This window comes from Oncorhynchus kisutch, linkage group LG23, assembly GCF_002021735.2.
Source record: "Oncorhynchus kisutch isolate 150728-3 linkage group LG23, Okis_V2, whole genome shotgun sequence".
Classification (NCBI taxonomy): domain Eukaryota; kingdom Metazoa; phylum Chordata; class Actinopteri; order Salmoniformes; family Salmonidae; genus Oncorhynchus; species Oncorhynchus kisutch.
Genome location: NC_034196.2, coordinates 922,309 through 940,668, shown reverse-complemented (window position 1 = coordinate 940,668; position 18,360 = coordinate 922,309). Strand labels below are relative to the sequence as shown.

At 40.4% G+C, this 18,360-nt stretch overlaps 1 protein-coding gene across 2 annotated transcripts in view; it reads left to right on the top strand.

Moving 5' to 3' along the window:
• The window catches only part of col27a1a (collagen, type XXVII, alpha 1a), a 230,409-nt gene that overhangs the window by 202,000 nt on the left and 10,049 nt on the right, over positions 1 to 18,360 (top strand). For both annotated transcript variants that reach the window (XM_031803202.1, XM_031803203.1), the window contains exons 48-59: positions 887 to 994; positions 1,286 to 1,393; positions 1,578 to 1,631; positions 2,496 to 2,558; positions 3,853 to 3,906; positions 4,000 to 4,035; positions 5,366 to 5,383; positions 5,508 to 5,534; positions 14,267 to 14,293; positions 14,481 to 14,537; positions 14,660 to 14,828; positions 14,938 to 15,047. In XM_031803202.1, coding sequence (XP_031659062.1) covers positions 887 to 994; positions 1,286 to 1,393; positions 1,578 to 1,631; positions 2,496 to 2,558; positions 3,853 to 3,906; positions 4,000 to 4,035; positions 5,366 to 5,383; positions 5,508 to 5,534; positions 14,267 to 14,293; positions 14,481 to 14,537; positions 14,660 to 14,828; positions 14,938 to 15,047 — 831 coding nt within the window. The remainder of the gene's footprint in view (positions 1 to 886; positions 995 to 1,285; positions 1,394 to 1,577; positions 1,632 to 2,495; positions 2,559 to 3,852; positions 3,907 to 3,999; positions 4,036 to 5,365; positions 5,384 to 5,507; positions 5,535 to 14,266; positions 14,294 to 14,480; positions 14,538 to 14,659; positions 14,829 to 14,937; positions 15,048 to 18,360) is intronic.

Here is an 18,360-nt window from a genome sequence, read left to right as displayed (position 1 = left end):
GTGGTAAGGGTAGGCAACAACCCATCTGTATCGCTGATCCTCAACACAGGGGCCCCTCAGGGGTGCGTGCTTAGTCTCCTCCTGTACTCCTTGTTCACCCATGACTTCATGGCCAAGAACGACTCCAACACCATCATTAGGTTTGCTGACGACACAACAGTTGAGCCAGCCTATAGGGAGGAGGTCAGAGACCAGGCAGTGTAGTGCCAGGACAACAACCTCTCCCTCAATGTGAGCAAGACAAAGGAGATGATCATGGACTACTGGAAAAGGAGTCAAACAGGCCCCCATTAACATTGACGGGGCTGTAGTGGAGCGGGTCGAGAGTTTCCAGTTCCTTGGTGTCCACATCACCAACAAACTATCATGATCCAAACACACCAAGACAGTCGTGAAGAGGGCACAACAGCACCTTTTCCCCCAAAGGAGACTGAAAAGATTTGGCATGGGTTCCTAGATCTTCAAATAGTTCTACAGCTGCACCATCGACAGCATCCTGACCGTTAGCTTCACCGCCTGGTATGGTAACTGCTCGGCATCCCACCGTAAGGCGCTACAGAGGGTAGTGCACACGGCCCAGTACATCGCTGGGGCCAAGCTTCCTGCCATCCAGGACCGATACAGTAGGCGGTGTCAGAGGAAAGTCTGTAAAATTGTCAGAGACTCCAGTCACCCAAGTTATAGACAGTTTTCTCTGCTACCGCATGGCAAGGCCGTTATTGTAAATATGATTTTGTTCTTAACTGACTTGCCTACTGAAATAAAAGTTGAATATAAAAAAGCTGGGGCTCATGCTTCGCATTCTTCACAATAAGAATAACCAATGAATAATAATGATAAACAGGACAATACAGCACAAAAAAATAGACTCGCTCTCTCTCTGTAGGGCGAGCATGGTGACGATGGTGAGTTCGGTCTCCCTGGCAAAGCTGGTTACCGTGGAAAAGTCGGCGGGCTGGGACTGCCGGGCGATATGGGAACCTTCGGACCAAAGGTACTGTAAGAGAGATGGAAATTGTGTAGTTGAGTATGGAGGAAGGGTTTTCATCAGGGTGTAAACATAGGCCAAGGATAATTGAATGACAATTCCAATTCAATAATTGTAAAATCGTCATTAAATCCTTTTCGAGTCATCCCCTGAATTGACTGAATTAAAATATAATTAAGCTCAACTTAAAGAACGTCTCGATTCTAGAAACATTTATGGAACGTTATTGTAGAGTAATAGGCACCTCCATACTACTATTCTTCATGTCAGTTGGCTCTATGTGATTTCTTCTCCCAGGGTGAAAGGGGCCTCCCAGGACAGACAGGACCCTCAGGGAAGAGAGGCTTTAAGGGTGGGATGGGACTGCCAGGGCCACAGGGGGACCAAGGGCCCAAAGGACAACCTGTAAGTTTCAGCCAACTAACCACATGTGTATAGATCAATATTGACATTGATGATACTAGTAATGCTCACATAGCATGGTTCCTGTATTAGCTTACTTCTGTTTTCTGATGAAGGTCTATTGATGGACGTTGTTTCCCCCCATTGTTGGGGCCACATCCTAACTGCTGTGTCTGATCTGTTCCAGGGTGATACAGGAGAACCAGGTTTTCCAGGGATACTGGGAGTGTTTGGACCAACAGTGAGTTCATAAACACATGCACATGTCAGGCAGCCAAGGGGTATATGTAATGTAGCCGAACTACACCACCTACTGCATGTGTATATATATATATATATTATACAAGAAATGCACAAAAAAATTCTGTTCATGAAAACAGTCGAGTTAGCAAAAAAACAGTGTCCTTCCACCACCAGTAGATGGCGACCTCGTACCACACAGCCCAGTTCAGATCTTAAGATGGCTAGGTGGGACAACCACAAAGTGAGCTCCAAAAGTCTTGGGACAATGACAAATGTTTTTGTTGCTTTGGTTGTGCACTTAGGATTTGAAATGATACATTGACTGAGGTTAAAGTACAGACTGTCATCTTTAATTTGAGGGTATTTTCACCCTTATCTGGCGAACCATTTAGAAATTACAGCACTTCTTGTACATATTCCCCCCATTTTAGGTGACCAAAAGTATTGGGACAAATTCACATATATGCGTATTAAAGTAGTCAAACGTTTAGTATTTGTATTTGTATTCAGCAGCTACTCTTCCTTGGGTCCAGCAAAATTAAGGCAGTTATACATTTTAAAAACATTACAATACATTCATAACAGAATTCACAACATTACGTGTATGCCCTCAGGCCACATATCTAGAACACAAAATCAATGTGTACATGTGTGTATGTTATTGTGTGTTTGTATAAGTCCCATAGCCCAGATTATTTTGTGCCCAATAGAAATGAATGGTGAAGGATTCAATAATCTAAGGAAGCCTTGAAATGGGGTGATAGTTAAAAATCACAACAATACTTTAAATGGGGGGGTGGAACACATGTGTTGCACATGAAGTTATACTGATTGTATAAATGTTTGTCATTGATGTTTCCAGGGGCCTCCAGGTGACTTGGGACCAAAAGGCATACAGGGACCAAAAGGGCCACAGGGCACAATGGTAAGTAGGGGCCTTTTGTAGACCAGTAATTTCCGGCATGCTAGCTCTACCAAACCTGGGTTCAAGTAGTATTTATTTTCTTTCAAATACTTAGAGGTTTGGTTTCCCGGACACAGCTTCAAGCCTAGTCCTAGATGAAAAATAACCCTGGAGGAAGAGTTTTTGAGTTTGCTTTTTAGTCTAGGACTAGGCTTAATCTGTTTGATTTAGCCTGCCTTAAGTGTCAGAGGGGCTGGGTTTGCACTTTTGGGACTATTCTGTGATGGGTTTATTGATTGCACACACAGGAGAAGGCTTTGTCTGAAACATCTGTGTGAAAAGTATTTCCCTTGCTGCTGCTAGAGAAAATACATTAAAATAGCATAAAGAAGATATTGTACTATGTCTACATTGTGTGCGAACATACCCTCTTGAACACTTTATTGGTTACACCATTTTTTTCAAACCGATGTCAGTTAGCGCAATTGTATCTTGGTCTCTTTTGAAAGAAAAATAAGCCATTTGAACTGAGGTCAGGGACAGTATCCATAAAATATCTTATATTCTTAACAATACTCTAAAATAGTGCTACACATTTTTACCAAGAAATGTAAATTCAGATACAATTCATAAAGTTGCCCAGAATATTAAGAACTATTTTTTGACTACAGTAGTAACACACCATTTTTTCAGAACTACTCAGGAGATGTTTAGCAAGTGCATATTTCAAGATATGGCATATGGTGGTATAGTGAGATACCAAATGGTCTGGACTATTCTCTTCATCTCACTGATCTTGAAAAAATTTATGAAAATTATGGAAATCAATCCACCATCATTAACACAATGGAAAAACAATATGATTTATTACTTAAATATTTAAATTCTCTGGGTGACCAAGAAACTAATTGGTAGAATTTAAGGCCACATGGCAGATAATAATGCAGGCACTAGGGATGGGGTCTGGGCAGATGAGATGTTGAGATGTTGTCGTTTGTGTGCGTCTGAAAGTTGTTGTTCGTGTTTGTATTTGGTGCGATTGTTTCTTTTTAAATGAAAATGCAATTAGCACATGCAGTTCTTCGTCTGTAGGGCTCAATTATGATTTACATGGTTTTACTGTCTAGGTCCATTGTAAGATATCCAGACACAATGCATTCCCGACTGCCTCTGGAGTCTTAATCGTCTAAAAATGTGGGCACAATCAGAATGTGGACAAAATCAGGAACAAAGGATGCATGTTAGCACCAGATATAAACAGGGCTATAGATTGACGTGAACTCATCACCCTCTTCCTCTTTCCTTCCATTTCCAGGGCAGAGGTGGAATAATGGGTCCGATGGGGATTATTGGGCCCGATGGAAGTCCAGTAAGTATTTTGCCCATATCAATTAAACAATATTTATTTAGGTATGGCTGATTGCTAGCCTTCATCATTCTGACTATACACGTATCTCCTCAGGGCCCTAAAGGAGACAAGGGGAGCCGTGGAGAGATGGTAAGTAACTACTATACCTACACTGGAATCCAAGGTCAATTTTAGTATTATTTCACTTCACTGATTCAGTCTGCTCCAATAACGACACATTTGGTCCTTTGCTGAGGGCAGCCCTCCTCTGGTGAGGGCCATTTGGGTCCTAATATGAGCTCATGGTATAGGCCCAACCTTATGAAAATTGATCCGTTTTAACAGATTAGCATTGTATTCAAAAATCAACATAGTAGTTACTGTGTAAGATACTTTTATAATGTCACATGCGCTTACTCAAGCCTTTATTAAGACTACTGAAATGGCCGTTCTACAATCTGGAATGACACACTCAGTAACAGCTGTACAAAATAACTGAATGCAAACCACGCCCCAAATATTCTAATGAGCCCCCGCCGGTACATTATCAAGTAGAACAGAATAAAACACTCACCCCATCTAACACATTAGGGACCAGTGTGGGCTTCCCCATTTGGTCCATGCTATGTTAGCCACCTAATAATTGGCCCAGCATGTGCTAACACATGTTAAGCTGGTGTGGGCTAGCCTGTGCTGGACTGGTGTTGGCCAGCCCATGTTAGGCTGGTGGAGCTAGTCCATGCCCACACAATATCCAACAGGGCCAACATGTTTTCTAGGTACTTGCAGCTCTGTAGTCTGTTTAAAGGCTTATATAGGCGCATGAGACAGTAAAAAAGCTATTGTTAATATCAAATGTTGTTGAGTCAACATTTTCCTTACAATATCTAATTGTTTTTCTCAGCATGTTGTAAAACAAAGAAAGGACAAATGATCTAGAATGTTTAAACAGGCATTATACAGCATTCTTGTCACTTAAAAAATTACATTTTCCTACTAGACCCCTATAATGTGGAATAATCTTCAAGTGATGTTTCATTTGGATGTGGTGTTGTCTCTGGGTCAGTTTAGGAGAAAGACTAGGGATTTTTATATTTATAAATGTGTTTGTTTTGTTTGATTGTGTATATAATATTTGCTCTTTAATTCATCTCAATGTGTTTAAAGAGAAGTGTATCAAAAGGGCTGTAGTGGCACCCTAAAAAAAGCTAATGTGTACCATTTCTGTAGGTGCACATTTATACCTGTGAGAAAGGTGCTATTTCGTCACCCATGAGGTACACAATTGCCTCTTTGCAAATACAATCTATAAGGGTAATATGATATACCGCTGACTAAAGGTATAATATTTACGTACCTTACAGGGTACCACCTCAGTGACAAGTAGGGTACCCCAGTGACAACTACTGTAGGTACCTTTTTTTCCAGAGTGTACCCAGAATTTACGTATTTTTTCTCTTTCCCTCTTGCTCATCAACAGGGATTACAAGGACCAAAGGTATGTGTTTGCAGTGCAGGATGTTTTAAATAATGAAGCTGATATAAAACCCTCCAATGTTAGGCTTAAAAAAGGCATTTATAACTACCGGATTGAGATGTTTTGTGATTTTGTTGTTTCACAGGGGCTTCCAGGACCCCCGGGACCTCCAGTAAGTCTTCACCTTCCTAACTCAATCTAGCATACTTTGTTAGTGTGTTAGCCAAGTTAGGTTAACACTTTCCTTGACACCCAGCGTCATAGCACGTCATAACAGCTGACATAACGTGTCATAACCTGTTATAATATGGTCATAACACTGTCATGACGCATATGTTTACACCTGTTGTGACATTGTGTTATTTTATGGCTGGTTATGACACCTACATAACAGTGTAAAAACCTACCACATAGTTATTTTATGGCTGGTTATGACACCTACATATGAGTGTAAAAACCCACAACCTACCACGGTAGTTATTTTATGGCTGGTTATGACACCTACATAAGAGTGTAAAAACCCACAACCTACCACATAGTTATTTTATGGCTGGTTATGACACCTACATATGAGTGTAAAAACCCACAACGAACCACGGTAGTTATTTTATGGCTGGTTATGACACCTACATAAGAGTGTAAAAACCCACAACCTACCACGGTAGTTATTTTATGGCTGGTTATGACACCTACATAAGAGTGTAAAAACCCACAACCTACCACAGTAGTTATTTTATGGCTGGTTATGACACCTACATAAGAGTGTAAAAACCTACCACGGTAGTTATTTTATGGCTGGTTATGACACCTACATATGAGTGTAAAAACCCACAACCTACCACAGTAGTTATTTTATGGCTGGTTATGACACCTACATGAGAGTGTAAAAACCCACAACCTACAACGGTAGTTATTTTATGGCTGGTTATGACACCTACATCTGAGTGTAAAAACCTACCACGGTAGTTATTTTATGGCTGGTTATGACACCTACATCTGAGTGTAAAAACCCACAACCTACCACGGTAGTTATTTTATGGCTGGTTATGACACCTACATAAGAGTGTAAAAACCCACAACCTACCACGGTAGTTATTTTATGGTTGGTTATGACACCTACATATGAGTGTAAAAACCCACAACCTACCACGGTAGTTATTTTATGGCTGGTTATGACACCTACATATGAGTGTAAAAACCCACAACCTACCACAGTAGTTATTTTATGGCTGGTTATGACACCTACATAAGAGTGTAAAAACCCACAACGTACCACGGTAGTTATTTTATGGCTGGTTATGACACCTACATAAGAGTGTAAAAACCCAGAACCTACCACATAGTTATTTTATGGCTGGTTATGACACCTACAAATGAGTGTAAAAACCTACCACGGTAGTTATTTTATGGCTGGTTATGACACCTACATATGAGTGTAAAAACCCACAACCTACCACGGTAGTTACTTTATGGCTGGTTATGACACCTACATATGAGTGTAAAAACCCACAACCTACCACAGTAGTTATTTTATGGCTGGTTATGACACCTACATCTGAGTGTAAAAACCCACAACCTACCACAGTAGTTATTTTATGGCTGGTTATGACACCTACATAAGAGTGTAAAAACCCACAACCTACCATGGTAGTTATTTTATGGCTGGTTATGACACCTACATATGAGTGTAAAAACCCACAACCTACCACAGTAGTTATTTTATGGCTGGTTATGACACCTACATCTGAGTGTAAAAACCCACAACCTACCACAGTAGTTATTTTATGGCTGGTTATGATACCTACATCTGAGTGTAAAAACCCACAACCTACCACAGTAGTTATTTTATGGCTGGTTATGACACCTACATAAGAGTGTAAAAACCCACAACCTACCATGGTAGTTATTTTATGGCTGGTTATGACACCTACATATGAGTGTAAAAACCCACAACCTACCACAGTAGTTATTTTATGGCTGGTTATGACACCTACATCTGAGTGTAAAAACCCACAACCTACCACAGTAGTTATTTTATGGCTGGTTATGACACCTACATAAGAGTGTAAAAACCCACAACCTACCACGGTAGATATTTTATGGCTGGTTATGACACCTACATAAGAGTGTAAAAACCTACCACGGTAGTTATTTTATGGCTGGTTATGACACCTACATATGAGTGTAAAAACCCACAACCTACCACGGTAGTTATTTTATGGCTGGTTATGACACCTACATATGAGTGTAAAAACCCACAACCTACCACGGTAGTTATTTTATGGCTGGTTATGACACCTACATATGAGTGTAAAAACCCACAACCTACCACGGTAGTTATTTTATGGCTGGTTATGACACCTACATCTGAGTGTAAAAACCCACAACCTACCACATTAGTTATTTTATGGCTGGTTATGACACCTACATAAGAGTGTAAAAACCTACCACGGTAGTTATTTTATGGCTGGTTATGACACCTACATATGAGTGTAAAAACCCACAACCTACCACGGTAGTTATTTTATGGCTGGTTATGACACCTACATAAGAGTGTAAAAACCTACCACGGTAGTTATTTTATGGCTGGTTATGACACCTACATAAGAGTGTAAAAACCTACCACGGTAGTTATTTTATGGCTGGTTATGACACCTACATATGAGTGTAAAAACCCACAACCTACCACGGTAGTTATTTTATGGCTGGTTATGATACCTTCATATGAGTGTAAAAACCCACAACCTACCACAGTAGTTATTTTATGGCTGGTTATGACACCTACATAAGAGTGTAAAAACCCACAACCTACCACGGTAGTTATTTTATGGCTGGTTATGACACCTACATATGAGTGTAAAAACCCACAACCTACCACGGTAGTTATTTTATGGCTGGTTATGACACCTACATCTGAGTGTAAAACCCACAACCTAACACAGTAGTTATTTTATGGCTGGTTATGACACCTACATCTGAGTGTAAAAACCCACAACCTACCACAGTAGTTATTTTATGGCTGGTTATGACACCTACATAAGAGTGTAAAAACCCACAACCTACCACAGTAGTTATTTTATGGCTGGTTATGACACCTACATCTGAGTGTAAAAACCCACAACCTACCACAGTAGTTATTTTATGGCTGGTTATGACACCTACATAAGAGTGTAAAAACCCACAACCTACCACAGTAGTTATTTTATGGCTGGTTATGACACCTACATAAGAGTGTAAAAACCCACAACCTACCACAGTAGTTATTTTATGGCTGGTTATGACACCTACATAAGAGTGTAAAAACCCACAACCTACCACAGTAGTTATTTTATGGCTGGTTATGACACCTACATAAGAGTGTAAAAACCCAAACCTACCACAGTAGTTATTTTATGGCTGGTTATGACACCTACATAAGAGTGTAAAAACCCACAACCTACCACAGTAGTTATTTTATGGCTGGTTATGACACCTACATAAGAGTGTAAAAACCCAAACCTACCACAGTAGTTATTTTATGGCTGGTTATGACACCTACATAAGAGTGTAAAAACCCACAACCTACCACAGTAGTTATTTTATGGCTGGTTATGACACCTACATAAGAGTGTAAAGACCCACAACCTACCACGGTAGTTATTTTATGGCTGGTTATGACACCTACATAAGAGTGTAAAAACCCACAACCTACCACAGTAGTTATTTTATGGCTGGTTATGACACCTACATAAGAGTGTAAAAACCCACAACCTACCACGGTAGTTATTTTATGGCTGGTTATGACACCTACATATGAGTGTAAAAACCCACAACCTACCACGGTAGTTATTTTATGGCTGGTTATGACACCTACATAAGAGTGTAAAAACCTACCACGGTAGTTATTTTATGGCTGGTTATGACACCTACATATGAGTGTAAAAACCCACAACCTACCACGGTAGTTATTTTATGGCTGGTTATGACACCTACATATGAGTGTAAAAACCCACAACCTACCACGGTAGTTATTTTATGGCTGGTTATGACACCTACATATGAGTGTAAAAACCCACAACCTACCACAGTAGTTATTTTATGGCTGGTTATGACACCTACATAAGAGTGTAAAAACCCACAATGTACCACGGTAGTTATTTTATGGCTGGTTATGACACCTACATAAGAGTGTAAAAGCCCACAACCTACCACAGTAGTTATTTTATGGCTGGTTATGACACCTACATAAGAGGGTAAAAACCCACAACCTACCACAGTAGTTATTTTATGGCTGGTTATGACACCTACATAAGAGTGTAAAAACCCACAACCTACCACGGTAGTTATTTTATGGCTGGTTATGACACCTACATAAGAGTGTAAAAACCCACAACCTACCACAGTAGTTATTTTATGGCTGGTTATGACACCTACATAAGAGTGTAAAAACCCACAACCTACCACGGTAGTTGTTTTATGGCTGGTTATGACACCTACATAAGAGTGTAAAAACCTACCACGGTAGTTATTTTATGGCTGGTTATGACACCTACATATGAGTGTAAAAACCCACAACCTACCACGGTAGTTATTTTATGGCTGGTTATGATACCTTCATATGAGTGTAAAAACCCACAACCTACCACAGTAGTTATTTTATGGCTGGTTATGACACCTGCATAAGAGTGTAAAAACCCACAACCTACCACGGTAGTTATTTTATGGCTGGTTATGACACCTACATATGAGTGTAAGAACCCACAACCTACCACGGTAGTTATTTTATGGCTGGTTATGACACCTACATCTGAGTGTAAAAACCCACAACCTACCACAGTAGTTATTTTATGGCTGGTTATGACACCTACATCTGAGTGTAAAAACCCACAACCTACCACAGTAGTTATTTTATGGCTGGTTATGACACCTACATCTGAGTGTAAAAACCCACAACCTACCACAGTAGTTATTTTATGGCTGGTTATGACACCTACATAAGAGTGTAAAAACCCACAACCTACCACAGTAGTTATTTTATGGCTGGTTATGACACCTACATAAGAGTGTAAAAACCCACAACCTACCACAGTAGTTATTTTATGGCTGGTTATGACACCTACATAAGAGTGTAAAAACCCACAACCTACCACAGTAGTTATTTTATGGCTGGTTATGACACCTACATAAGAGTGTAAAAACCCACAACCTACCACGGTAGTTATTTTATGGCTGGTTATGACACCTACATAAGAGTGTAAAAACCCACAACCTACCACAGTAGTTATTTTATGGCTGGTTATGACACCTACATAAGAGTGTAAAAACCCACAATGTACCACGGTAGTTATTTTATGGCTGGTTATGACACCTACATAAGAGTGTAAAAGCCCACAACCTACCACAGTAGTTATTTTATGGCTGGTTATGACACCTACATAAGAGTGTAAAAACCCACAACCTACCACGGTAGTTATTTTATGGCTGGTTATGACACCTACATATGAGTGTAAAAACCCACAACCTACCACGGTAGTTATTTTATGGCTGGTTATGATACCTTCATATGAGTGTAAAAACCCACAACCTACCACAGTAGTTATTTTATGGCTAGTTATGACACCTACATAAGAGTGTAAAAACCCACAACCTACCACGGTAGTTATTTTATGGCTGGTTATGACACCTACATATGAGTGTAAGAACCCACAACCTACCACGGTAGTTATTTTATGGCTGGTTATGACACCTACATCTGAGTGTAAAAACCCACAACCTACCACAGTAGTTATTTTATGGCTGGTTATGACACCTACATCTGAGTGTAAAAACCCAAACCTACCACAGTAGTTATTTTATGGCTGGTTATGACACCTACATAAGAGTGTAAAAACCCACAACCTACCACAGTAGTTATTTTATGGCTGGTTATGACACCTACATAAGAGTGTAAAAACCCACAACCTACCACGGTAGTTATTTTATGGCTGGTTATGACACCTACATAAGAGTGTAAAAACCCACAACCTGCACACAAGGAAAAACAGTCAATTACACCGTAGCCTATGTGTCAACAGTGTGTTTATGTTGAATACATTTTTGGGAGATTGACCATATTAAACTATCATTGTAATTGCACACACATTGATGTCAGACATGCACCTACCCCAATGCTCTGTTGACAACTGGGATGAATGCAGGAGCAGATTGCAGGAGCATGACACCCTCTTTGTGACTGATGACTGATATAAGGGCATGTACAAGATAGGCCTGTCTGGCTTATAAGATTATGGTGGTCATCATGTTTCTAGACAGTGCCATAAAGTTGTTGAAGGAATTCTAAATTCCTCTGTTTTATTTCCCAATCAAAATTAAACACTCTGTCAATGCATAAAGAATGGACAGAGCCCCGGTCTTAAAAGTCAGGTAACAGCATTTAATTCAAGAGAGTACTCCCTTCATACACATTTTGCCACAGGTATAAACTGAAAATGACGTCAGCGTTTTCTAAATGTTCCGTCTCTTCTTGACACTGGTAGAAAGGCTCTACAGATCTCAAGCCTTCCCTCCCTGCCTAGAGCCAAGGTCAGGCAGTGTAGATTAGCATTCTAGACAGTCTGGAGATAGGTCATTCATTTGTACAAAGGAACAGACCGTCATTGTACTAAACTCCTGACTACATTATATTCAATACTGAGAGCAACAGAGAAAATTCATCATGTACAGTAACATAAGTCTTTTAATTCATCCTGATTGAAATGTATACATAATTAGTCATTATAGATAAAAATTCCCTTAACAAAAGTGTATTTTCTTAGTTCAAGTAAACAAGATGGCCATAATGCTTCATGACATTGTCAGAAAGCTTATTTTCTACAAGTTATTTAAAATATGCAGAAAAAAATGACGTTAAAGAATTACAACAACAAAGTTTCAAACAAAAGGAAAGTTCTTGGGAAATAAAGAATTTGAATAAATGTGGGTTTTGACACTTATGTAGCTGTCATAACCAGCCATAAAATAATGCAATAGGTGTAAATATGTATTTATTTTTATTTATTTTATTTAACCTTTATTTAACTAGGCAAGTCAGTTATGCCTACCCAGGCCAAACCCTAACCCAGACGACGCTGTGCCAATTGTGCGCCGCACTATGGCACTCCTAATCACAGCGGGTTGTGATACAGCCTGGAATCAAACCAGGGTCTTTAGTGACAGCTCTATCACTGAGATGCAGTGCCTTAGACAGCTGCGCCACTCGGGAGCACTATAAATGGGTCATGACAATGTTATGGCTATATTATGACAGGTTATGATATGTTATGGCAGCTGTTGTAACTTTGTATGTGTATTAATTATGAATCCCCACTCTTCTTGGGGTTCAGCGAAATTAAGGCAGTTATACATTTTTAATATTACAATACATTCATAACAGATTTCACAACACATTAAGTGTGTGCCCTCAGGCCCCTACTATACTACCACATGTATACAAACAAAATCCATATGTACGTGTGTATAGCGCGCATGTTATCATGTGTTTGTATGCATGTGTCTGTTGCTTCATAGTTCCCGCTGTTCCATAAGGTGTATTTTTATGTTTTTTAAATCGAATTTTACTGCTTGCATGAGTTACAATATGTGGAGACCTATGGTGGCATGTCTTGTGGGGTATACATGGGTTTCCAAGCTGTGTGCCAGTAGTTCAAACAGACAGCTCGGTGCATTCAACATGTCAATACTTCTCACAAATACAAGTAGTGATGAAGTCAAGCTCTCCACTTTGAGCCTGTTCTGAGCCAATTGCAATTTTCCTAAGTCACTCATTGTGACACTTGACCACATGACTGAACAGTTGTCCAGGTGCGACGAAACTAGGGCCTGTTGTACCTGCCTTGCTGATAGTGCTGTGAAGAATGCAGAGCAGCACTTTATTATAGACAGACTTCTCCCCATCCTAGCTACTGTTGTATCAATATGTTTTGACCGTGACAGTTTACAATCCATGGTTACTCCAAGCAGTTTAGTCATTATTTAAAGCCAGTGGCATGTCATTAATACAATTTGAAAAAAGTGGCATAGACAGCTGCCCTGGGGAATTCCTGATTCTACCTGGACTTTGTTGGAGAGGCTTCCATTAAAGAACACCCTCTGTGTTTTGTTTGACAGGTAACTCTTTATCCACAATATAGCAGGGGGTATAAAGCCATAGCACATGTGTTTTTCCAGCAACAGACTATGATGACTATGGATAATGTCAAAAGCCGCAGTGAAGTCTAACAAAACAGCCCCTACAATCTTTTTATCATCAATTTCTCTCAGCCAATCATCAGTCACTTGTGTAATGTCCTTCCCTATAAATGTGCTGAAAGTCTGTTGTCAATGTGTTTACTGTAAAATAGCATGGTATCTGGTCAAACACCATTTTTTCCTAATTTTACTAAGGGTTGGTGACAGGCTGATTGGTCGGCTATTTGAGGCGTTCAAGGCAGGCGCACCGGGAACGATTCTTCATCTTTTTTTCTGGTCCCACCACGCATCCAATTACTCTCACCTGGAGTCTAACAATATTTTGACATGGTTATGTAACGTGTTACCCTAATTTGCTCTCAAATTCAATTTTGAAGGGCTCCAGTATTTCATAAAAACAGCTTAGTTCACAGAGCATTCTCAAAACTCCCTGCTCTTAGCATGTTGGAAAGTAGCATCGCAAACCCCTATTGTGAGTGATAAAAATGATCACACACGAAGGCTGTTTATAAAAAAAAGGAAACTTCCAACCGAAGAATTCAGATGGGCCTCATCAAGGACTACATTGCAAGATTAGTCCTTTATAAGGGCACATTTCTTGATAGTTCCTGCAATTGAACTGTGATGGAGGTGATCTGTAGCGTTATTTCTCCTGACTGGTTGTTCCATTTTCTCTAGGGTCCTCCTGGTGTCCCTCTGTCATTTGTAAGTTATTGTCTCTTCAATACACTAAGTACACTAGACCTTTCACCAAAACATTAGCTACTGTGACTATGGCCATCATCAACTATGTGACTATTGACTATGGCCATCACTACAGTACCAAACACATTGTGTTCCTATACAGTACGTCCTATGAAAGTGTAATGTTACATTATGTTTTCTTATTCAGAAACAGGACGGTTCCCTTCAGGTGTTTGACTCTATAAACATCCCACTTAGGACTGAGGTCAGTACCACCCTCAATAAGCTGTGAACATATCCATTTATTCTCATGTATAGTCATCCATTCATGTTTTTTGATTTACTGTAGACTGCTACAAATGAATTTCTCCATCTATCTCTGTGCAGATTTGGCTAGTTATGGACCTGCCTATGCTAGACCATGTTACAGAGATCATTAAGACCCTCCACTACCTTAGTAACCTGATCCAGAGCCTGAAAAATCCACTGGGCACCAGCGATAACCCCGCCCGCATTTGCAGGGACCTCCACAGCTGTGAACAGAAAATGAGCGATGGTGAGAGGACAGATGTGTGTGTATGCATGCATGTACTGTATGTGCACACAAGAGGGAGAATAATAATGGGAAAGAGTGTGTTTAGTAACTGACTATTTTCTCTCCCTAGGCACTTATTGGATTGACCCAAACCTGGGCTACTCCTCAGATACAATAGAGGTCACCTGTAACTTCACAGGTGGAGGGCAGACCTGCCTAAAACCTGTAACGGTGTCCAAGGTACTGCAGACATCACCGGTCATACATCACCAGTCATACTACAACCAGTCACACTGAATATATGATACCACAGTATTTCATGAATAGTAGCTAGGTTTCCATTCAATTGGCAAAAGAGTTTCAAATCAAATGTTATTTGTCAAATGCCCCGATTACAACCTTACCATGAAATGCGGTCAGATGCCGAGCAGTTGCCATACCAAGCGGTGATGCAACCAGTCAGGATGCTCTTGATGGTGCAGCTGTAGAAATGTTTGAGGATCTGAGGACCCATGCCAAATCTTCAGTCTCCTGAGGGGGAATAGGCGTTGTCGTGCTCTCGTCATGACTGTCTTGGTGTGTTTGGACCATGATCGTGTGTTACAGATGTGGACACCAAGGAACTTGAAGCTCTCGACCCGCTCCACGACAGGTGTCGATGTGAATGTGGGCATGCTCGGCCCTCCTTTTCCTGTAGTCCACGATAAGCTCCTTTGTCTTTCTCACGTTGAGGGAGAGGTTGTTGTCCTGGCACCAACACTGCCAGGTCTCTGACCTCCTCCCATTCGGCTGTCTCATCGTTGTTGGTGATCAGGCCACTGTTGTGTCATCAGCAAACTTGATGATGCTGTTGGAGTCATGTTTGGCCACGCAGTCGTGGGTGAACAGGGAGTACAGAAGGGGACTAATCACACACCCCTGCTGAGGGGCCCCCATGTGGAGGATAAGCATGGCTGATGTGTTGTTGCCTACCGTTATCACCTGGGGGAAGCCTCAAAGTCCAACATCCAGTTGCAGAGGGAGGTGTTAAGTCCCAGTGTCCTTAGCTTAGTGATGAGCTTTGAGTACACGATAGTGTTATATACGCTGATCAACGAACAGCATTGTCACGTACAGTCGGAACGGAAGTTTACATACACCTTAGCCAACTACATTTAAATTCAGTTTTTCACAATTCCTGACATTTAATTTCAGTAAAAATTCCCTATCTTAGGTCATTTAGGATAACCACTTTATTTAAATAATGTGAAATGTCAGAATAATAGAGTGATTTATTTCAGGTTTTATTTCTTTCATCACATTCCCAGTGGGTCAGAAGTTTACATTCACTCAATTAGGATTTGGTAGCATTGCATTTACATTGTTTAACTTGGGTCAAACGTTTCGGGAAGACTTCCGCAAGCTACCCAAAATAAGTTGGGTGAATTTTGGCCCATTCCTCCAGACAGAGCTGGTGTAACTGAGTCAGGTTTGTAGGCCTCCTTGCTCGCACACGCTTTTTCAGTTTTGCCCACAAATTCTATATGGGATTGAGGTCAGGGCTTTGTGATGGCCACTCCAATACCTTGACTTTGTTGTCATTTTGCCACAATTTTGCCACAACTTTGGAAGTATGCTTGAGGTCATTGTCCATTTGGAAGACCCAACCTTTAACTGATGTCTTGAGATGTTGCTTCTAAATAGCCACACATTTTCCAGCTTCATGATGTCATCTATTTTGATGTGCACCAGTCCCTCCTGCAGCAAAGCACCCCCACAATATGATGCTGCCACCCCCGCGCTTCACGGTTGGGATGGTGTTCTTCGGCTTGCAAGCATCCCCCTTTTTCCTCCAAACATAACGATGGTCATTATGGTCAAACATTTCTATTTTTGTTTAATCAGACCAGGGGATATTTCTCCCCAAAATACAATCCTTGTCCCCATGTGCAGTTGCAAACCATAGTCTGGCTTTTTTATGGTGGTTTTGGAGCAGTGGCTTCTTCCTTGCTGAGTGGCCTTTCAGGTTATGTCGATATAGGACTCGTTTAGCTGTGGATATAGAAGCGTTTGTACCAGTTTCCTCCAGCAACTTCACAGGGTCCTTTGCCTGTTGTTCTGGGATTGATTTGCACTTTTCGCACCAAAGTACGTTGATCTATAGGAGACAGAACGCGTCTCCTTCCTGAGCGGTATGACGGCTGCGTGGTCCCATGGTGTTTATACTTGCGTACTATTGTTTTTACAGATGAACTTGGCACTTTCAGGAATTTGGAAATTGCTCCCATGGATGAACCAGACTTGTGGAGGTCTACAATTTTTTTTCTGAGGTCTTGGCTGATTTATTTAGATTTTCTCATGATGTCAAGCAAAGAGGCACTGAGTTTGAAGTTAAGGCCTTGAAATACATCCACAGGTACACCTCCAATTGACTGAAATATCAATTAGCCTATCAGAAGCTTCTAAAGCCAAGACATAATTTTCTGGAATTTTCCAAGCTGTTTAAAGGCACGGCCAACTTAGTGTATGTAAACTTCTGACCCACTGAAATTGTGATACAGTGAAATAATCTGTCTGTGAACAATTGTTGGAAAAATTACTTGTGTCATGCACAAAGTAGATGTCCTAACTGACTTGCCAAAACTATAGTTTGTTAACAAGAAATGTGTGGAGGGATTGCAAAATTAGTTTTAATGACTCTAACCTAAGTGTATGTATGTAAACTTCTGACTTCAACTGTAGGTATTCCTATTGTCCAGATGGGAAAGGGAATATTCTAAAATCTGCATGAAAGAAATATGCACATTTTCCCAACAAAGATATGTTTCCATCAAATGTTGCAGATTTAAAAAAAAGTTTGTGCTTAGCTAAATGGGTTTCTGTCGCATTTTCAACTCTACTGATGGTTTTAATAAAAAATATATGTTGAGTCATACAGTACCAGTCAAATGTTTGGACACCTACTCATTCAAAGGGTTTTCTTTATTTTTACTGTTTTCTACATTGTAAAATAATATTGAAGACTTAAACTATGAAAAAACACATATGGAATCATGTCGTAACCAAAAAAGTATTAAACAAATCAAAATATAGGTAATCTGATGCGGCATCTTCTTCTTGGTCAAATAGCCCTTACACAGCCTAGAGGTGTGTTGGGTCGTTGTCCTGTCGAAAAACAAATGATAGTCCCACTAAGTGCAAACCAGATGGGATGGCATAACGCTGCAGAATACTGTGGTAGCCATGCTGGTTAAGTGTGCCTTGAATTCTAAATAGATCAGACAGTGTCACCAGAAAAGCACTCCCACACATCACACCCAGAGGTAACTCTGGGTCTTCCTTTCCTGTGGCGGTCCTCATGAGAGCTAGTTTCACCATAGCGCTAGATGTTTTTTGCGAATCTTGAGATTTTCAAGATTGACTGACCTTCATGTCTTGAAGTAATGATGGACTGTCATTTCTCTTTGCTTTTTTGAGCTGTTCTTGCCATAATATGGACTTGGTCTTTTACCAAATAGGGCTATCTTCTGTAAACCATCCGTACAACACAACTGTTTGGCTCAAATGCATTATA